Source organism: Canis lupus, chromosome 4 (assembly GCF_048164855.1).
Source record: "Canis lupus baileyi chromosome 4, mCanLup2.hap1, whole genome shotgun sequence".
Classification (NCBI taxonomy): Eukaryota; Metazoa; Chordata; class Mammalia; order Carnivora; family Canidae; genus Canis; species Canis lupus.
This window is the reverse complement of record NC_132841.1, coordinates 87,380,569-87,401,365: the sequence shown is the minus strand read 5'-3', so window position 1 is coordinate 87,401,365 and position 20,797 is coordinate 87,380,569. Positions and strand designations below refer to the sequence as shown.

The 20,797-nt window shown below is 52.5% G+C and overlaps 1 protein-coding gene across 4 annotated transcripts in view; it reads right to left on the bottom strand.

Moving 5' to 3' along the window:
• The window catches only part of MYO10 (myosin X), a 194,527-nt gene that overhangs the window by 158,396 nt on the left and 15,334 nt on the right, over positions 1-20,797 (bottom strand). For 3 of the 4 annotated variants that reach the window (XM_072825049.1, XM_072825054.1, XM_072825051.1), the window contains exon 1: positions 19,362-19,487. The exons of the other annotated variant lie outside the window; for it this stretch is intronic. In XM_072825049.1, coding sequence (XP_072681150.1) covers positions 19,362-19,472 — 111 coding nt within the window. In that variant the 5' untranslated portion in view covers positions 19,473-19,487. Of the gene's footprint in view, positions 1-19,361; positions 19,488-20,797 lie in introns of those variants that run through there. 4 annotated transcript variants of the gene reach the window in all.

The window sequence follows — 20,797 nt, the reverse complement described above, 5'->3', positions numbered from 1 at the left end:
GACGGACCACGTCTCAAACCCCCTCCATTCCCTCCATGCTCTCCCCACGCATCGTACTATTTGTCCCCTTAGAGTAATTCATTAATTAAATAAATGAATTAGGGACGCCCGGGGGGCTCAGTGGCTGAGCATCTGCCTTCAGGGCGTGACCCCAGGGTCCTGAGATCGAGTCTCGCACCGGGCTCCCCGCAGGGAGCCTGCTTCTCCCTCTGCCTGCCATTCCCCCTGTTTGTGTTGTCACATAAATATATAAAATCTTTTTTTAAAAAATAAAATCAATGCACAACTAAAATATAACAACACAGAGGTCACTGTAATGGCCAGCTATCACACTCCCAGCCATGTGTTACCTCCTACCTGTCCGGAGGGAAAATTAAAGAAGATACAGAAATCTGACTTGGGGCCCCCGGAGGGCTCAGTCAGTGCAGCAGGCGACACTTGATGTTGGGGCTGTGAGTTCCTGCCCCACACTGGGTGTAGAGATTATTCACAAATTTCTTTAAAAATCTTTAAAAAAGGGGATCCCTGGGTGGCTCAGGGGTTTAGCGCCTGCCTTTGGCCCAGGGCGTGATCCTGGGGTCCTGGGATCGAGTCCCGCATCGGGCTCTCTGCATGGAGCCTGCTTCTCCCTCTGCCTGTGTCTCTGCCTCTCTCATGAATAAATAAATAAAATCTGAAAAAAAAATCCTAAAAAAAATAACTGACTTAAAATGACTCCCTTGTTGCCATTAACCACCTTGTTTGGAGCAGAACCAGAACTAGCCAGGGACGCGGGATCCCAAGTCCACCCCGAGTCTGGTTGACGTGCTCGGGGCGAGCCTCCCGGTCCACGTGACCGGCTCCCGGAGTTCCCTTGGGGTGCCAAGGCTCTCCTAGCATCCCTCCCAACTTCCCTTGGGGAGCTCGACGCCCTCCCACAGCATTCCCTCTCTCCGCACGCGGGGGGGGGGGGGGGGGGGTCCGCACTTCTTCAACCTTCCCTCCAAAGAGGGGTGGAAATCCTCCACAGGCACAGGCAGAGACGGAGTGTGAAGCCTTCGTCCAGGAGCCCAGGAGCCCAGGAGCCCAGGAGTCCAGGAGCCCAGGAGCCCGCCTTACGTACAGAACGCAGAACATCAAGACGGTGAGTTCCCGTCTCCGCAGAGGTGAGTCCTGGACCTCCGGGCGGCAGCTCGGACTGAGACTCGGGGACCCCCCAGAATCCCCCCTGCGACCGCCTGTCCGTCCTGACCGAGCGGCGGACAGCTGCTTCCAAGAAGACGACGGGCTTCCGCCACCCTCTAAGGCTCTTCTCGCACGCGTCACTCCACACCACGACCACATCGTCGGATCACCTAGAAGACGACTTCCAAGCGCCTGAACTACTTTTATCTACTTAAGTAATCTCTACACCCAACGTGGGGCTGGATCCCACTCTCTGGGATCGAGAGTGACATGATCGACTGACTGAGCCCGCCAGGCGCCCCGTTTCTATCCTCTTTTTAGTTTACACATTAGAGACTGCGCATTTTAAAGCTCTGAGATACTTGCACACGCTCACTCTCTCTCTTTCTCTCTCAAATGGAAACTTTCAAAGTTCTACACGGTGAGAACTTTTACTCATCAGGTAAAATCATGAAACCATAATCCACAGTGCTCCTCCATCCTCCAAATCCTAAATCTGAAGCACTGTTCACTTGGACCTGTACTATTCTTTGTAAAAAAAGTTTTTATTATCAAAATGGATTTCATGTATTTCCCAATTATTAAAATCATCTACTGGGACACCCGGGTGACTCAGGGATTGAGTGTCTGCCTTTGGCTCAGGTCGTGACCCCAGGGTTCTGGGATCAAGTCCAGCATCAGGCTCCCTGCATGGAGGCGGCTTCTCCCTCTGCCTGTGTCCCTGCCTCTGTTTCCCTCATGCATAAATAAATAAAATCTTTAAAAAATGTTTTTAAATCGTCTACTTAGTAAGAATCAAATATTTTTATTGTGAAACATTGCTGAATTGGTATAAATTGTCACGAGGATTAACACCAACCTGACTTCCACTCGGGATGTGGTTTCTTTCACTGGAGTTTTGTTGTGCGACTTTTTACCGTCTCCTGTGAAGGTTCCATAAAGCCCTTTGCTGACACAGTCCTACAGGATCAAAGGCACACAGGGCTCAACCTCCTCAGTCCAAAGGTCTTTTATCAGGTGTGAAGAGCTGCGGACAAGCGAGTCCTAGGAAATGCCCCGGCCGCAGCTCTAAAGCCCATTGGCCGGTTCCCACTAGACCGACAGCCGCTGGCCTCCAAGGCAGGCAGGGAGACGCATTCGAAACCCTCCTCTGTTCCTTGAAAAAGTTGAAACTGGCGATTGCCATGAAATCGGAACTGCACAAACCAAAGTGGGTATTTGTACATGGGTTTTTCCCGGTGGTTTCTCTGAGCCCCGCAGATGTTCTGCGTCCATTCTATGCGAATAGAAGGCACATGCCCAGGTCGGGAAGAGAGGCCACCCGCAGGCATTTGGGCATGAGGTCACACGCGGACACTGAGCAGACCATCCGAGTTTGCGTGGGCAGGAAGAGCGGCCCGCCGTACGCAAGCCGTTAGGTTCTGTGCTTGTCAACTAAGGCCGATAATTTAATGCACACTTCAGGGAGCCTAGCCTACGGAGAGCGCGCACAATTTGAGTTTAAAAACGTCCTTACAAGATTGCTCAGAACCTACACGTTGTATTAAAAAGTTGGGCAAGTTTTCATCGTAATCTATGAAACGGACAGATGTTAAATTTAACAGCCAAAAACTTTCCTGCGCATAATCGCCAGCAACATTTTTACGACACAAAGCACTTGCACAAAAGTTCCCATCTCCTTTGATCAGGAACAAGCCCGTAAGACAGGGAGGCAAGTGATACCATCCCTTCTCCGGAAGCGAGGTTCACAGGGGTTCGACTTTCCGTCACCAGCAAATGATTTCCTGGATATCATTAGGAAAAAAAAAAAAAAAAAAGCCTGTACCAACTGTGGGTGAGGATGTAAAGTGGTACACCCACGTTAGAAAACAGTTTGGCAGTTTCTTAAAAAGCTAAACACAATCTTACTACTGGCTCTATGTCCTCAAATGTCTCAAAAAGTCTTGCATGCAGGGGCGCCGGGGAGGCTCCGTTGCCTTCCTCTCAGGCCAAAATCCTGGGGTCCTGGGATCGCCCCCTGGGGTCCCAGATCAGCAGGGCGTCTGCTTCTCCCTTTGCCCCTTCACACCCCCCACCCCAGCTCATGCTGTGTGTGTCTCTCTCTAATAAGTAAAAGCTTTAAAAATATATATTGCATGTGAATATTTGGAGTATTAATAGCAAAATACCAAAAATCATTTGAATGACCGCTAACTGCCATAGAGACAAATAAAATGTAGTAAGTCCACACAATGGAACTCTTCCAAATCATGGGAAAAAAAATTGATGTCCAAACCTACATACTTCCCAACTGCACCTGCACACCCTTACCCATTCCGTAATGTGAAACATCCAAATGTGTCTCTATCACCGGGCGGTGAGAGGTCAAGAAACGTACCCAGACACCCGCACGCACGCACATGCCTGCACCCCCAAAGGGCAGGTGAGGGCGGAGCGGGAGCTCTGAGGACCCGGGCTGAATTCAAGTCGCTGCTCTCCGCTCGTGCCAACGAGGGACCCTTGCCCAAAGGATCCAAAGAGGAGGCCGTGGCCCCTGACTCAGTGTCTCCTGGTCTCCCCCTGGAGGAGGAGCACAACCCCGGCCAAGGCGGACTTGCGGCGGCTCCTCCGGGGTAGAGAACCGCATCTGGCGCTTCCCCAGCCCCCTGCACCCCGCACTGTGAAGTGGCCTGCAAGGCTCACCCCCAGCCCTCGACACAGGGTTCGCTGATCCTACTGGAGGTGAAGAGGATAAAACCACCAGCATAGACGGCAGCCTACTTCTAAGGACTACTGTAGTTCTCTTTGGTTCTAAAAAGGATGGTCTCTCCCAAACTTTGGAGGAAAAAAACAAAAAAAGTTGAAAAAGGCGGCAGGGAAACGAACCTAAAGAGAGATAACGAGGACAGCATGTTGTCGTTAGGGATTCACAGAAAAGAGAGCACTCCTCCCACCCAGACACAAACTCTGCCTCGACCCCGAACCGGCGCCGCACCTGCTTTCCTCCCTGAAGTGCTTCTGCGGCCTGGGTTAGGTCCCACCGTTCCCGAGTCTCTAACGGCCTACACGGTAAAGTCACAGCGCGTTAGGAAATGTAATTTTTTTTCTTTTTTTTTTTTTTTTTTAAGACAGAGGGGTCAGATAATTTTGTAATGGCTAAATTAATAGGACTCTTCAGATCTGCAGGGGCAGCTGGAAAAGCACACGACTCTTGAATCTCAGGTTTGTGAGTTCAAGCCCCATGTGGGGTATAAAAATCCGTTAAAAAAAATGAAAAAAAAAGTTACAATGCATTAAATTTGTAGTAAATTCAGCCACCAAAGGAAAGTTCTCCTCTCTTGCCTGCAAGGGCTTCTAACCTGGCATCTTCTGAGACCTCTACTGGAGAAGGCCGGGCCCCTGCCTCCGACCACACTGAAATCCAGAAACGAGACGTGGATATTATACCACCAAGGATTTAAATAGCACTTTTTCCTCCACTTTTAAAAGTTGAGATACAACTGATAGATGACGTTATATTAGTGTCAGGTGCACGTGATTTAACATTTGCATATATTGAGACGATCACCACAGTAAGTCTAATGAACACCCGTCAGCACTCACACTAACAATGGGTTTTCTTGTGATGGGAACTTTTAAGATCTACCTTCTTAGCAACCTTCAAAGATACAATACAGCATTATTACCTACGCTCACCGCGCTGTACATCACATCCCAGGGCTCCTTTATAACTGGACGTTTGTACCTGTTGACACCCTTTACCTACTTTGCCCGTTCCCCTGCCCCAAACACTGATCTAAGGCTGTTTTTGTTTTTTTTCCCCAAGGGTGGGGGTTAGCTTCCACATATAAGTGAAATCTCCCCTGTTTCATAGTCATTTCTTTTTTTTCCTTTTGGGAGTAGGAACATCTTTTCAACTGAACTGATTTTTTTTTTCCTGATCTTTATTCAAATCCATTTTAAAAGGCACATGGCTTTTACAACACACAGACTTCTCGTGCTGGTTTCTCAACCTGGTATCAGTGACATTTGGGTCGAGGTAATTACTGATTGGGGGTGCGGGGACGGTCCTAGTTGAGAACCACGGAGCTTGACGTTCTAGAGCCACAGCCAGATCAGGGTGTTCAAAACCCCTCACGGCCAGTGACCTCATTAACTGAAAGCAGACTCCATTTCCACAACCTCCCAGAGTAGGATCAGTCACATGCAGCCTACCTGGGGCAGATCTAATTTCTGGGGGCATTAAACCAGGTGCAAACAGAAGGGAGGGGGTGGCGACAGGATTCAAAGTGCTTGACGAACAGGGAAAAAGGTCAAGGAGGCAGATGGTTTGAGGGTGCGGGAGGGATGCTCTTCTCCTGTGTCCAGTCTGTTTTCTTTTTCATGTTAATTAGAACAGACTTTTAATGTTTTTACACAGATGACTGAACTGTAAGGACAAAAACTATCCTTTACACTCTTCACCCCCAGGAGCTATTTCAACCTCCCACTGCTCACAAACCCCAACACAAAACTCATCAGAGAGCCTGGAAATGGTGCCCACGAGAACGAAGAGGGGGTGGAAGCACATGCACAAAATGAGTGTGAAAAATACAGCAGGCTCAGGAGCAGGGGGGACAAAGGAGAGACGCTGGCTGGGGGCAGACCCAGCAGATTTTTTTCCCCCAGAAATGAACAGGGAAGGTGAAACGTGACTTCTCCCCTAGAGAGACGGACCCCCCTCTGGAGGGGCCCTGGAAACGCGGTGAAGGGCGGGGACCACCGTCTCCCCGCATCCCCACACCCGTGGGTGGTCTTTCCATCCCCCAACCACACAGCGCACCGGGTGTGGGGCCCACAAGGCTGAGTGAGCCCAGACTCATGTCCTCACCTCGTGACTGCAGAGAGCTAGGCCTGAGGCTGCCCATCGTTTCTCAACGACTGTATCAGATGCCAAAGTGGAACGCTTCACCCAGCCCCACGGCTCCTTAGACTCCCAGGGGACCCCGGGTGGCTTGAGGCTCCAGCCTCAGAGGATGCAGAGTTCAACCGGGTGCTGAGGCCAGAGCTCCACCCTCAGCTGCCGAGGAGGGAAAGCTAAGAAAGGGAAGGTTCAAGAGAAAGCCATGAACAGACAGCCCGTGAGGACAGAACCGTGTGGCTCGAGGATCCCCCGTTGGTCCCATTTTACTGCTGGCTGTGGAACAGGGTAGCCCTGGTCTTCTGTATAGGCAACCCCAACAACCGTCCTATGCCCATCGGAGCGGACGCCACCACTAGATTCCAGAGGAAAACGTGTTGCTGACATTCTGCTGCAGACTCTCAGGAGTAACTGCCCCCACCCTAAGACGATGCCAGCAGCATTAGGTAACTCCCCAGATAGGCCTCTAGAGAAGTCCTTGATGGTATTGTTGAAATGCTGCATATTTTTAGAAGAAATGCATTCCAGCTATTTGCAGCTAGGTCACCCTCAGCTTCATTAACGTCATTTCCTGGTCTGGCCTATGGGCCTACAGACCATCTGTTGTACTATCTCCACAGGTAGACGTGTAGTGTCCCCCACAACTAGCTCAAACACACCGAAAACACAGTACGGCTGCAAAGGGAGGCCTGGCTGCACTCATCATATAGTCAGGACAATCTGCCCATGTCTTTGCATAGCTCCTTAAGATCCCGCAGCCCCGGGATCCCTGGGTGGCGCAGCGGTTTAGCGCCTGCCTTTGGCCCAGGGCGCGAGCCTGGAGACCCGGGATCGAATCCCACGTCAGGCTCCTGGTGCGTGGAGCCTGCTTCTCCCTCTGCCTGTGTCTCTGCCTCTCTCTCTCTCTCTCTCTGTGACTATCATAAATAAATAAAATTAAAAAAAAAAAAAATCCCGCAGCCCCCACCCCACCAGGAAGGATCATGAGCACTCACATCTTTGCCTCTCGTCCTCTTGTACAGAGGGTCAAACTCTGTACCACTAGAAGCTACCTGGAAGGGCAGCTTCCATGCAGAGGACGTGAAAAGTATAGGAATGGTAGGAGATATAGGGGGAAGAAGAAGAAGAAAAGGAGAAAAAGCATCACCAACCAGAAACTAACCTTTGGCTCACTGTTCCCCAGATAAAGATACAAAGACTCACCGGCATCCCCGATCCCGGATCCAAAAATCAAAACCAAACAAACTATATTAGATGGCGAGATGCCTCAGTTATGACCCCGTGATGCTGTAAAGAGTTTACTCCGCGGCTGCTACGGGCTTCCAACTTGCCAACTGATTCAGTCCTGATTTCATATTCTAATTTTTTTCTACCATCCTCACAGTTCCTTAAAACAGCTTTTTAGTTACTCTTGTAAACTACTGACTAGAAATAATCCCAGAAAGAATACTGAAAGAAAGGAGACATCCCCAAGCTGCTGAGATAATCTCAAGCAGGGAGAATCCAAGGAACCAAAATCAGACGAGTCCATTAGTCAACCAATCGTCACGCAAGCCAACACATATGTGTTGAAAAGAAAACAAATGAGGCTAAAGAATCCGTCAACACACCTGAAATTCATCCACCGTCTGTAAGTCACTCCCGGTGAGGCCGGGCATCCACCCACCCCTGGCCCACTCCTCCTACAAATATCTTTCGAGCTCCCTATTTCGTACCAGACGCTGTGAAAGATTCAGCAGGACACAAAACTGCTGCTGCTTTAAAGAGCTTACATTATACCCAAGATAAAGTTTGCCTTTCCTGATACCTTCCCCATCCACTCTCTTCCCAAGGAAATAATTATGCACCATGAGGAGACCAAGTCAAGACAGACAAGTAGGTAAATGGAAGAAAGGACACGCAGATTTTACAAAATGAATGAAACTCTTGTGATGCTAACAACTCTCGAAAACCAGTGAGAAATCCTCCCTAAGCAACTTAAAACTGCACCCCTTTCTTCCTTTGAGTGGAAACAGTGGGTATGGAACAGAAGGGGCAGTAAAAGACCAGCATGAGATGTTTGCCCTCTTCATGAAGAGAATACCAGATATTCTTTACCTCTTACTTCCTAGAGTTTATTGTTCTTTCCTATTCTTGATCTGAATAATTTGTATATATATATAAAAAAAACAACCCTACAAATAAAAACTGATAGGATGATCTCAATGAAATCCTGTTCCGGCTACTGTATGTTTTTAGGGGGAAAAAGAAACCCATAAACTTACTTGGAACAGGAGTTTGTCATCCATTACTCCCTAAAAATGAACCAAGAACACAGTAAATAAACTTAACTCAGCTACTTCTCACTTCTGTGGCATCTCTACGAATTCCTTTGCAGAATTTTATTAAAATTGTTATTATTGGGCACCCCGGGTGGCTCAGCGGTTTAGCGCCTGCCTTCGGCCCAGGGCCTGATCCTGGAGACCCGGGATCGAGTCCCACATTGGGCTCCCTGCATGGAGCCTGCTTCTCCCTCTGCCTGTGTCTCTGCCTCTTTCTCTGTCTCTCATGAATAAATAAATAAAATCTTTTAAAAAATTTGTTATTTATTAAATTTCAAGAACAGTTGTTGTGTTCCGTAAAATTATACTTTTTTGAACTAAAAAGAGCTTAAAAAGTAATCTAGTCCAATCAAAGAGACAGACCGCAGGTTGGCGAGAATGTGGAGAAACTAGGACCCGTATGCCCCGCTGCCAGGAGGTACCACGGCACCGCTGCTCTGGGAGCTGCCCAGCAGTTCCTCTACAGGGTAAGCATAGCGTCACCTACGACCCAGAAATTCCCTTCTTAGGTAGATATACCCCAGAGAAATGGAAGTCCATGTCCACACATCGAAACCTGGATACGAACCTTCACAGCAGCGTTATTCGCAAAAGCCCAAAAGTGGAAATCACCCCAACAGTCCATCCACTGATGAACAGGTTCTTCTAGAATGTGACACGTTCACACGACGGCATTTCGCTCAGTGATAAGAAGGATGAAGAACCGGCGCACGTGACACCGTGGGTAAGACCTGAAAACATTATGCTCAGCGGAAGACGCCACACAGGACCACGTGTGGTCTGATTCCGTTTCTACGACACGTCCAGAAGGTAAATGCACCCGGGGCTGGGTGGAGGCACTGACTGCTAATCGGTGGAGGGCTTTCTTGCCATTGCTTTTTTTTGGTTTTTTTTTTTTTTTTTTGAGTGATGAAAACCTGCTGGAATCAGATGGTGATGGTTGCACGACTGTCTCTCTCCAGCAGTATTCACAGGTACTAATACACTAGTCCTAGTAATTAGTGAATATTCCGAAACCCACCCAACTGTGTGTGTGAAAGGGGTGGATTTTCAGTTGTGCGAATTACTCTGCAAATAACAAAGAGGAGAGGAAGAGAGACCAACATTCACACAGACAAACTCACCCCCGACCCCGTTGCCTGCTGGATCCCGCCATCCCAGGGGCCACCGTCGCCCTGACCCCCCTTCCTCCATACACCCAGAAAGTCCCCTTCTCAGGTCACGCTGCTTCCGATAGGCTCTCCAGGATTCACGAGCAAAGATGTGTCCGTTAGTAGTTTGTAACACCCAAAGGTCATAACGTTCGGGAGACACCAGGAGGCAATTCACTCCTCCAGAAACTGTTGCAGGTGCTTCCCGTAGGGCCCCGAAACCACAGTCCCCTCCGTGCTCTGACTGTTTGATGCAGGCTTGGATCTGCACCCTCTGTATGACAGGAGGCCAGGACGGCTTGGTTTCATGCCGTTGAACCTCCAGCACCCGGAACAAGGCCAGACGGCCTAGATGAAGGCCAAAAATTAATTAATCTCTCTCAATCTCAAGCCCCACCTCCATCCCAAACCCCTGCTCAACGGGCAAGAGATGAGAACCGAGCTGCTCGCAGGGACCAGTGCCACTGCGGGTGTCGGCAGGTGTCCTAGGAACCGCCCGGGCCACTCCCCTGGAAGGGACGCGCTCACACTGGATGAGCTGAGATCTCTGCACAAAATGAGGGGTCGCGTGGCCTGTGTGTCGTGCAAGCACGAAGAGATGATGGGAGCTGGCCCAGCCAAGGGCTCCAGGGCCGGGGCTCTCGGCACACCCGCCGCACGCACCTCGGGGCGCACCCGGGGGCCCTCGGGCACCCGCCGCTTCAACCACTCTCCTCTGAACGCCTCGCCGGGGAATCGGAGAACGCACAGGCCAACCCCAGTGCAGCACGGGAACAAGCTCTTCTCTGAAACTACAGCGCTGGATGCTTTTCAGTTGGGAGGGATTTAAGAATGACTTATAACTACAGGCTACACCCACCAGGGAAGTGATGTGGGGCGGGGGTGGAGGGGTGAGGAGGATGGAAACATTTCTAAATCACCCAAGGCCCTGGGTTTGTTCTATCTACTGAGATTTCATCTAAATAGAATTATTTCTCTCCTACGCCAAAATCCATTTCCAGTTCTTTCCATATTCCATCTCCTCTTGGGTGGCCACAGAGTAGGAACAGGACACTCTTGGTTTTTGTTTTGTTTTTTTTCCATAGAAAGGCAGCATGTCCAAAAGCCCAACGGCAATGCTACTGCTAACGCAGGGGGAGTCGGAGGAGATGCTTTTCCAAGGATGTGAGGCCGTGCAGCGGCAGTGAGTACAAGACGGTCAGACTCGAAGACACAGGAGCACCGGCAGTGTGACTACCAGACAGGCTCTGGAGGGCCGTGAGTGAGGCCGGCGGTTTTTTATTGTTGTTTTAAATAGACTTTTAATTTCAGGAGCGTTTTAGATTTTACAGAGAAGTTGCAAAGATAATAGCATCCCCGTATGAACCGTCCTGCACTGTGGGTGGGAACGCAAGCTGGGGCAGCCGCTCTGGACAACTGTGTGGAGGGTCCCTAAGAAGTTAAAAACAGGGTCACCCTACAACCCAGCAATTGCACTGCTGGGAATTCACCCCCAAGATACCGATGTGGCCACCTGAAGGGACACCTGCACCCCAATGTTCACAGCAGCAGTGCCCACAGCAGCCACACTGTGGGAGGAGCATCTGTCCTCCGACGGATGGATGGACAAAGAAGATGTGGTCTATGTATACAGTGGGATATTACAGAGCCATCAAAAATATGAAATCTTGCCATTTGCAATGATGTGGATGGAACTAGAGGGAATGATGCTGAGTGAAATAAGTCAATCGGAGAAATGTAATTATTATACGATCTCACCCAAACGTGGAATTTAAGAAAACAAAACAGGCTCATAGGGGAGGAGAGGAAAAAATAAAACAAGACGAAATCATAGAGGGAGACAAACCGTGAGAGACTCTTCATCACGGGAAATAGACTGAGGGTCTCCAGAGGGGAGGGGAGGAGGGACAGGGGCACTGGGTGACGGGCACCAAGGAGGGCGCGGGAGGTGCCGAGCACTGGGAGCTACGTAAGACTGATGATCGCTGACCTCGACCTCTGAAACCAATAATACATTCTATGTTACTTAATTGAACTTAAATCAAAATGTTTTAAAAATAGAGTCCCCGTACGTCTGTCATACAGGTTCCCCCAGCTGCCCTCATCTTGCATGGCCGGGACGCATCTGTCACAACTAAGGAACTGACAAAGGTACTTTACATCAGGCTCCACACCTCCTTTGGAGTCCACCAGTTTTTCCTTTATGTCCTTTTTGCTGTCCCAGAATCCGCGGGTCCCCGTTTCACCATCCAGAGAGGAAACACAGATACCACCTACGCCCCCAGGTTTCTGTGAGGATCAGACGGGCCGACAGCACAGGCGAGTGCAGCGTCAGGAATACCCCCGAAGAGCGCACGTGGCCACACGGACGCTGTGCCCGACACGCAGCCTGAAGATTCACCGCAGACCTTACTTCCAAGAAGTCTGCGGCCCCCGGGGCGGGGGGTGCAAAGTTGAAATAGGTAACGTCAGCCCCAAGCCGCAAGGGCCCCTCGGGGGCATCCGCACAGAGCCTGCACCCGGGCGGCGTGCACAGAGGAAGCAGGGCTCCCACCAGTGCGGTCCTGAGGGATGAAGTGGACGGACTCCCCGAGGGCAGGTGGAAACCGGGTTGAAAGGTCAGTCCTCTGCAAATTAGCCAAGCGCCAGCGTAGGCCAGGACACAATGGAAAGTGGCTCAGCCGCTCTACGTAATCGCCGTCCATAAACTATTAACAGCCCCACACAGCTGAACAAAGAAGGCATTCACCTTTGTCCAGTCCGAGAAGAAACAAGTCTCAGACTCTCCCCACCGAGCTTCTAGAAACCACCGAGGGCTAAAGCCGCCTCCCCGCTTACCCATAAAACGGAGGCCACATGACATTGTTTTACAATGCAACGGACTTTTTTCCGACTGCATTCCTATAAAAACAAGGAACAAAACAATCCTGCAGCCAAGTCGTTTCGAAGTATCAACTCTGAATCCCCTCTCAGTTCAAAAGACGTGGCCACTCGGACCTTGGAAACACTCGGGGCCTCCCTGAGCGGGATCAACGGGCGGGCCGAAGCAGGGGCTGCCGTGAAGACCCCACTGGGGGGATGCGGAGAAGGAGCCGGGCCCGGGCGGGCTAAAGTCTGGGGCCTGCCCTGCAAACCTGGCCGGGGGCCGTCGGGGCAGGAGTCACAAAGCCCTCAGTCCCGAAGCTGAAGGAGAGCTCCCCACAGCCGGCTTCTCCGCCGCTCCTGGATGCCAGGCCCCGTCTAGACCCAAGCGGCCCTGGTCCAGAACGAAGGCCCTACGCGGCCCTTCCCACTCCCCGGCGGCCACAGCCACCGGGGACTCGTCGTGAGCACAGGCCCAGCCCAGCAAAGGAGCTGCTTCCCGGCCCGAGGCCAGAGGACATCTCCTGGGAGTGGAGTCGGGCAAACCCATCCCGCTCCGTCCTTCCCGAACCTCTGCGGCCACGAGGGAAGCCCCCACGGCCAGTGAGCGCGCTCAGCGGAAAGCCGGACTCTGGCTGCAAGCAAAGGCACGCCCGCAAGAGCCGTCCACGCGAGCTCTCAGCCACGGGCTCCTCCGGGCACACAGGGCGGGTGGGACGGAGGGAAAGGAAGGTGGGCAAGACCCCCCGGCCCTCCCCTCTCCTCCCCTCCCTCCCGCAGTGCTCCGGGCCTGCAGAACGGAGCCCACTGTCCGGGCCCCGGCTCACGCCACAGGCAGCTTGCGGGTCGGAGGCCGCCGACCCCGGGGGCCAAGCCAACCTCCACCCAACCCCCACGAGACAGGGGACGGTGCAGACGGGAAGCTCTCCTCTCTGACTCTACAGCTGGATCAAACACCAGGGGAGCTTGTAAACCTGGACGCCTCCCGGGGACCAGCTCCAGACGTGCAACCTGCATACTCCGCGGCCCCACCAGGATTCTGGGTCGTCGGGGAGGGGAAGTGCTCCCACGCCGTGCCCGACCCCGTGCCCGTCCTCCGCAGGATGGGGCCTTCCAGCTGCCTGTCCACACGAACGGGGCTCCTTCCCTCACCTCCCCTCTCCCAGGGCCACCAATTCAGCGATTTTCGAAGCTGGCCCCAACGGCTTGGTGCTCTGCGGCACCCCGCGCGAAGTAAAGCAGCTGAGAAGAGCGCCGGTTTCGAACCACGGATCCAAAGAGCTGCCCCTGGAGGGGAAGCATGCGGGCCGAGCCACACCAGGAGAAGAGACGGAAGGAAAGGCGGAGGGAAGGAGGAAGTTCGTTGACATGAATAACCTGTCCCCAAATCGAGTGCAACGCTCCTGAATAATTCCCTACACGGTGCCACGCACACCCCGGCAGTAGCCGCTTATTCAACCATTAATGCTCACTGCAACCCAAGTGGTTTGTTTCCAAATGAGCGGACAGTTATTTTTTTAAAACACATCATTTACAAGCTATTTTAGAAGTCCCCACAAAACTACCTCCCACAGGGCTGGCTTGCTGAGCACCACCTGGAGAGACGCCCTTCGGAGCATCACGGAGGGAGGGAGCCCGCGGCCCACGGACGCCCCGACACCTAACGCGTGCCAAGTGCCCCGCTGGTGCACCAAGCCAGCCTCCCCAGATAAGGCCTGTGAATCTGTGTCTAAGCCCACAACTCGGCTTTGCAAACGGCAGGAGATGTCGCTGAGAGACTCGTGCAGGTGCCCAGGCATGGTCACTGCTGCCGACGCCGGCAAACTGGAAGGCGGCTCAGGGGGCATAGACTCCTCTGCTGTCCTAACAGACGCCGCGCTGGTCGGTCAGCAGACCCTGGAAGTCTAGAGAAACCACCTCTCGGCTCCGATGCCCCAACTTAGCGCCTCTGGAGTCCTGGGGCCATCCTGCCATTAGCTGCAAGACCCAGCAACATCAGAAGGGAGACACAAACGGGCCCAAAGCCCCCTCCTCGACAGAAAAAAAGCTCCCAAAGGACGTTTAGTTTTAAAATCCTGGTGGAGGGCGTCAGGTGGCTCCGTCGGTGAAGTGTCTGCCTTGGGCTCAGGGTCCTGGGACCTGGGTCCCATGATCCCGGGACTGAGCCCCTGGTCGGGCTCCCCAGTGAGCAGGGAGGCCGCTTGTCGCCTGTGCTCTCCTTCAGCCCCTCCCCCTGCCCATGAACTCTCTCAAAAAGTAAATAAAATCTTTAAAAATAAAATAAGGGGCAGCCCGGGGGGCTCAGTGGTTTAGCGCTGCCTTCAGCCCAGGGTGTGATCCTGGAGAACTGGGCTCGAGTCCCACATCGGGCTCCCTGCATGGAGCCTGTGTCTCTGCCTCTCTCTCTCTCTCTCTCTCTCTCTCATGAATAAATAAAATATTTTAAGAAATTAAATAAAGAAAAATAAAGTAACGATCCCAGTGGATCACAGAAAACTAGCAGGGACCAAAGTGCCAAGGCGGCTGACACAGGAACCCGAACAGTCACGGGCAGCCCACCAAATGCTATCGGGCACTTGAGGGCTGCCGCTGACACCCTGCGGGCGCCCCTCACCTCAAGGGCCCCGGAGCTCCTTTGTGCTAGAGCGAGCTGACCCACAAGCATGCATGCCCCTTGCTGTCATCCGTCCCAGGCCGGGAGAGAAGCAGGCGGCCTGGGTCCCCTGCAGCGCTCCCCGGGCTCAGGGCCGCAGGAACTGGCACCGGCGGCGGGAAGGGCTCCGAGGGGACGTTAGCAGCTCTCCAAGAGCCTGTCCTGCCTCCTGGGCGACAGCAACGTCGGACCGCTGCTCCCCGACCGAACCAGCAACAAGCCACGTGTGGAATCTTACGCTTTCTAACAACCACAGTTCTTTTTTTTTTTTTTTTAAGTGAAAAAGGGACAGGTAAGACTAATTTTAATAATGTTGTTTGACCCCATAGATGCAAACAGTGTATCACCTTGGCATGTAATCAGTATATATGTATAAGAAAAAGTATTAAGGTATTTTACATTCTTTTTTCCATACTGATTCTCAAACCCTCGTGGGTATCTGACACTCCCCGCACATCTCGATTCACGAGGCGACTATAGCAAGTGGCTCAAGCGCCGGACAGCACAGGGGCGCCCGGGGGTGGGGGTGGGGGTGGAGATGGCTAAGTGTCCACCTTGGGCTCAGGTCATGATCTCGGGTCCCGGGATCGAGCCCCACGTCGGGCTCCTGCTCAGCCAGGACCCTGCTTCTTGCTCTGCCCCTCCCCTCCTCTTGCTTGTGCATGCACATGCTCACTCGCTCTCTCTCGAATAAATAAAATGTTAAAAAATATTTAGAAGCAACAAAGTGCCGGACAACACGGATCTGGAATCTGGAGACGTCATCCTGGAGCTCAGATGGTGCTGTGTACACGAAGACAGGGAAGCCAGGTCTTCTTTCCGTTTGCTTCTTCTCCTTTTAGGGAGCAAACACGCAGATGTCCCCCAGCGACGGCCCACAAAGGTGTGTGTGACTCACCGGCCCGTCACCAGCCCCCACCATCCCCCCGAACCCACCGCAGTGCAACGCTACCTGGAGAGAGGCCAAACCGTCTTTTTCCTTACTTCTGCAATAAGAGTGTAATGCATTAAAACGGCTCTAAGAATGTAAAGTCTACACGCCCAGCGTATGATTAAAATAGTTCTGGAGAACTTGGTACATAAATTGCCCTGTGACTTCTTTTTTTCTTTTTTTTTGAACCAAAGGAAGAAAAATGTATCTGTTTACTGTAACACAAAACTTGCAATTTCAACAGCAATGTTTTCTAGACTCTCGAACTCTTAGTTGCACACGTCAACGCGTTATCTGAGTTATTGGTGGTTTAGAGTTCCAAATAAATAAAGCTGGACAATTAATTCTACATGTAGCAGAAGAAAGTATGTGCCTTTACCCCCAGCTGCCCTCTGGGGGCAGATATTTTTAATATGATAACAAAAGGACAAGAGCGTCCCGCAGACGTCATGAGCGCCGTGTAAGACAAATGTGGTTAACTGGTGTTTCCATGAGCTACGGGGTGGAGCGTAATGAACTTGAGCAACAGTAAAGGCCGCCCCGGAGCCTGGTGTGTAGGGATCTGAAGACAGACTGCAGAGAAACTTGAAAACTCGCCCCAAGACCCGGCAGGGCGGTGAGCAGCGCTGAGAGGCAAGTTGGCTTTTCAAAACGTGGGGACCGAGGGCCACCGGGCACCTGTTCTCACCCGCGTCCCGGGCCCATCCCCATCCTGGTCCCCACAGCCAATCTATGTGCACCAAGAAGCGAGAGTGGCCCTGCCGACCGACGCAAAGCCTTCTTCAGTTGAACGGAATCGCTCCCGAGGCCTACGGGCCACGCACGCCCTGCTCCCTGCTTCCCCTCCAGCCTCCCCAGGACGCTCCTCAGGCCCCAGCCAGCCCGAGCGCATTCGCACCCAGCCTGTCCCGGGCCTCTCCCGGCTCCTGCGCCAAGCCCACCCGGGCACCCTGGTCCCTGGGCCTCGAAATGGCCCACTCGGGAAGGGCCTGGCCACCTCCCCAGGCCGGCCCCATCTGCACGCTGCACATCTGTCCACTCAGCACGGGCGCAGCACACACGGACATCCCGCGGTGTGGTTCCGGGCCACCGCAACTAAGGATTGTGCTGAAGCGAGCAAGTCAAGGGACTTTGCTTCCCGGTGCACAGAAGGGTCGTTTGCACTACACTATGATCCCTTAAATGTGTGATTCCATTAGGTCTTTAAAAAAAAAAAAAAAGGCAATGTATAGAACTTAATTTTTTTAAAGATTTTATTTATTTATTCATGAGAGACCCAGAGAGAGGCAGAGACACAGGCAGAGGGAGAAGCAGGCTCCCTGCAGGGCGGGTCACACCCTGGGCCACCCATCTAAAACCAGGTATTCAGGTGTGTTGAATCACACACGTGAGCTCATGGGAGACGAGCCACACGCTCCTGTGAACGAAACAACAGCTACGTTTTCTGGAGACGCTTCAAGCTCTGGCTTGTGAGGTGTGGATAAAACACTTAAATTCACTAGTTCAACAAACTGAAAATCATGGCACAAAGCAGGACCGGTTGGTAAAGCTACAGTGACATGGTATTTAAGAACACGATATGGGGATCCCTGGGTGGCTCAGTGGTTTAGCGCCGCCTTCAGCCCAGGGTGTGATCCTGGGGTCCTGGGATCGAGTCCCACGTCAGGCTCCCTGCATGGAGCCTGCTTCTCCCTCTGCCTGTGTCTCTGCCTTTCTCTCTATCATAAATAAACAAACAAATAAATAAATAAATCTTTAAAAAAATAAAAAAATAAATAACACAATATACCCAGGGCACTGGGTAGCTCAGTCAATGAAATGTCTGCCTTGGGCTCAGGTCGAGATCCTGGGGTCCTGCGGTCGAGCCCCATGTCGGGCTCCCTGTCCATCGGGGAGCTTCCCTCTCCCTCCCTCTCTTCCTCTGTCTCTCAGATAAATAAAATCTTCCAACACACACAGACACACACGATACATCCCTTCCAGTGCCTCTAAACGTGAGCCTCTTGATGGACACATCGACGTAGGGGAAGACATACACTGTATTCGTAAAAGTCATCCAGAGACATTTTTATACCACCTGCTTCATACACGTTTCTACAAAATCAGGGCCAGCGCTGGAACATCACGCAGCCATAAAGAGGGAGTCAGGCTGACATACGTGACCAAGCGGACGAAACTCAAAAACAGGTCAAGTGGCACGAGCCAGACTCAAAAGGTCTCAGACTGTGCGATTCCACGCGCATGAAATATCCAGAAGGGGTGAAGCTACTGGTGATCGCCAGGGGGTGGGCAAGGGGTGAACAGAGAATGTTCAGGCTTTATTCCAGGGTTATATCAGGTCCCAGGAGTGAAGCTTTGCTCCCACAGAAGCAGCGTCCCTCTATGACTCCGGGACACCAGAGCGCCTTCCAGGTGAGGATGCAACCGGAGGGCAGCCCTCTGCAGGACAGGGGAGGAGTCCCCACCGGAAACCGAGCCTGCCAGCGCCTCACCCTCCAACTGCGAGCTCCCGGGACGCCGAGGAAGCACATGGCTGTTATTTAAGGACGCCCGCCCACCCGCCCCAGTCTGTGGGGTCCGGCGGTGCAGCCCAAGCGGAGACTCAACTGACCCAACTCACTGTCCACATGCGATGCAGGAGACACAGAAGAGCGAGCGTGGCAACGGGCCCCAGGCCGCCCCCTCCCCGGGCCCGCCAGGACCTTGCCCTCGCACCCACACTCCGCAGGGAGGCGTCGGTCTTGGCGAGCGAACACCACCTGCCCAAGAGAACGAGGGCGGACTCCCGGTAGGGCATCCGACCCTCCACGCCCCACAGGCCGGGGCCGGGGGCGGAGAAACACGTAAACCTATATAATTGGAATATAAGACTTTTCTCCCCCCTTGAAAACACAAAATTATCCAGCTTCTGTCCCTGGATTCGCCAAGGAAAACATAAAGAAGGGGCCAAAGAGACAGAATAAAATGGGGACCCGTCCTGGAAACGCGGAAGTTTAACCTAGACGCCACCCTCGCAAAAAACAGTTTTACAACCTAGTAAGTCAATTTTTTGGAAGCTAAAACCCACCCAAAGGAAAAGAGCCCGTTCTGTTCCGTTCCTCCGCTCCAAAGTCAAGAAGCGTTGCCTCTTCACCACTTAGAGAGCGTAAGCCGTGGTCAGGTCTCGTTTGCCTCCCCCCACCTCCCCCGGCCAGTAGAAACCAAACCACTCTGCATTACCTGTCCACATTCTACGATCAGGACGATTCACAGAAATCTACACGCGTGGCCTCTCTTTAAAAAACCAGGGAGCCTGGCAGCAGCGAGTCTTACACTGTCCCAGGTTCGTGAGCCCTGGTCCACCGCGGTCCCCTCCACTCCCGACGGCACACGCCCCGGCTCATCCACGCATCCTGCTCACCTGCGGATCCCCACAGGACGCTACCTGCACCGCTGTCAAGCCGGGGGTCACGCAGCCGGGGCCTCCACGCAGGTCTCCAAAAATGCACCGCTTTGTGCATAATGCCTCCATTCAGAGTACGCTTTGGAAGGGAAGGGCTTCGATTCTTGAATGAGCCTGTCAAGCAGGGTTCTTTAATTAAACTTGGCTCAAATCAAAAGGAAAATGCGTATGTTTGCAGGCCCGTCCTGGGCATGACGTAGGGAATCACATCTTAATTCTGACCAAATGGCAGAATGAAGCCCTTTTTTTAAAAGCATGGACGTTAGCCACCCAAGTCCGTGTTCTATTTATAGCTGCCGGGGATCAGGGCTTCCAACGCCTTCACGGCCATCCCGCTCCAGCACTAGTGAGCGTGCATGCACAAGCACGCACACACACCCATGGCACCGCCCCCATATTGGATTTCAGCTGCCAGCAAGTCAGACTTTTTCCATTAGTTTGGTTTGGGATGATTCCTGAGCTATAGGCACGCTTCCTGGCCGACCGCCCACGGAACACCCGGACGCGGAATCGTTTCTCTCTCAAAAAAATAAAATAAAAATAAAAAAAAAACGATTCTATCTTCTCTTTGGTTTCCATAAAGTCTAGCAAAAAGGAGCCTACATTTCTGAGGGTGCTTCCATTCTTTTTTTTTTTTTTTTGATATCCTAATACAAATATCAAAAATCTTTTCTCTAGTTGTAAAAGAATTTCCATACTCAGGATCGAAAGGTGCTAAAAACTCAGAGCAGCATCAAGCAGCTATCAACAGGCTCTCAAAACGCGCTAATTTTAAAAACCCAGACCTTGAGGAAGAACCAAGTGTCCTTTGACTGGCAATGAAGCGGGGAGCTGACACTTGGTAACTGGGAAAGGAATCCAGGCCTTTGCGCCATGAATTGCTCGAGAACATTTCAAAGCGTGACGTGTGCTTCTCCTGGCACGTCCGGCTGAAACTCAAGACTGAACGGTTAACTGCAAGTTTCACCCCTGGCATCGCAGTGTCCTCTCCGCACGTCTGTGCATGAAGTTCCCTCTTAAGAAACTGCACGTGTAGGGTGGGTCCTCCAGCTGGAGGAGGAAAACGAGACCTGTCGTCACTGAGGCCCCAGGAGAGGGACAGGCCCGAGACTGGGGAGGCGGCCGGCGCGGGGACAGCTCTGCACAGAAGCACGAGCAGCCCTGGGCAGCGGCCGGTGGCCAAAGCAGCAGCAGGTGTGCGACGTGGGCTTTGGGTGTGGCCAGTGGGCCACAGGGTCTGGGATCAGAACTCGAGGGACCACTTGGAAGTTCAGGGAGGAGGCCCGGCCGAGATCAGAGCTCCAAATTCAACAGGCAAAGCGAAGCCCTGACCTGCATTGGGGGAGGGGTGCGGGGCGGGAGCTGTGGGACCTGGCAGAGGCCTGAAGGACCAG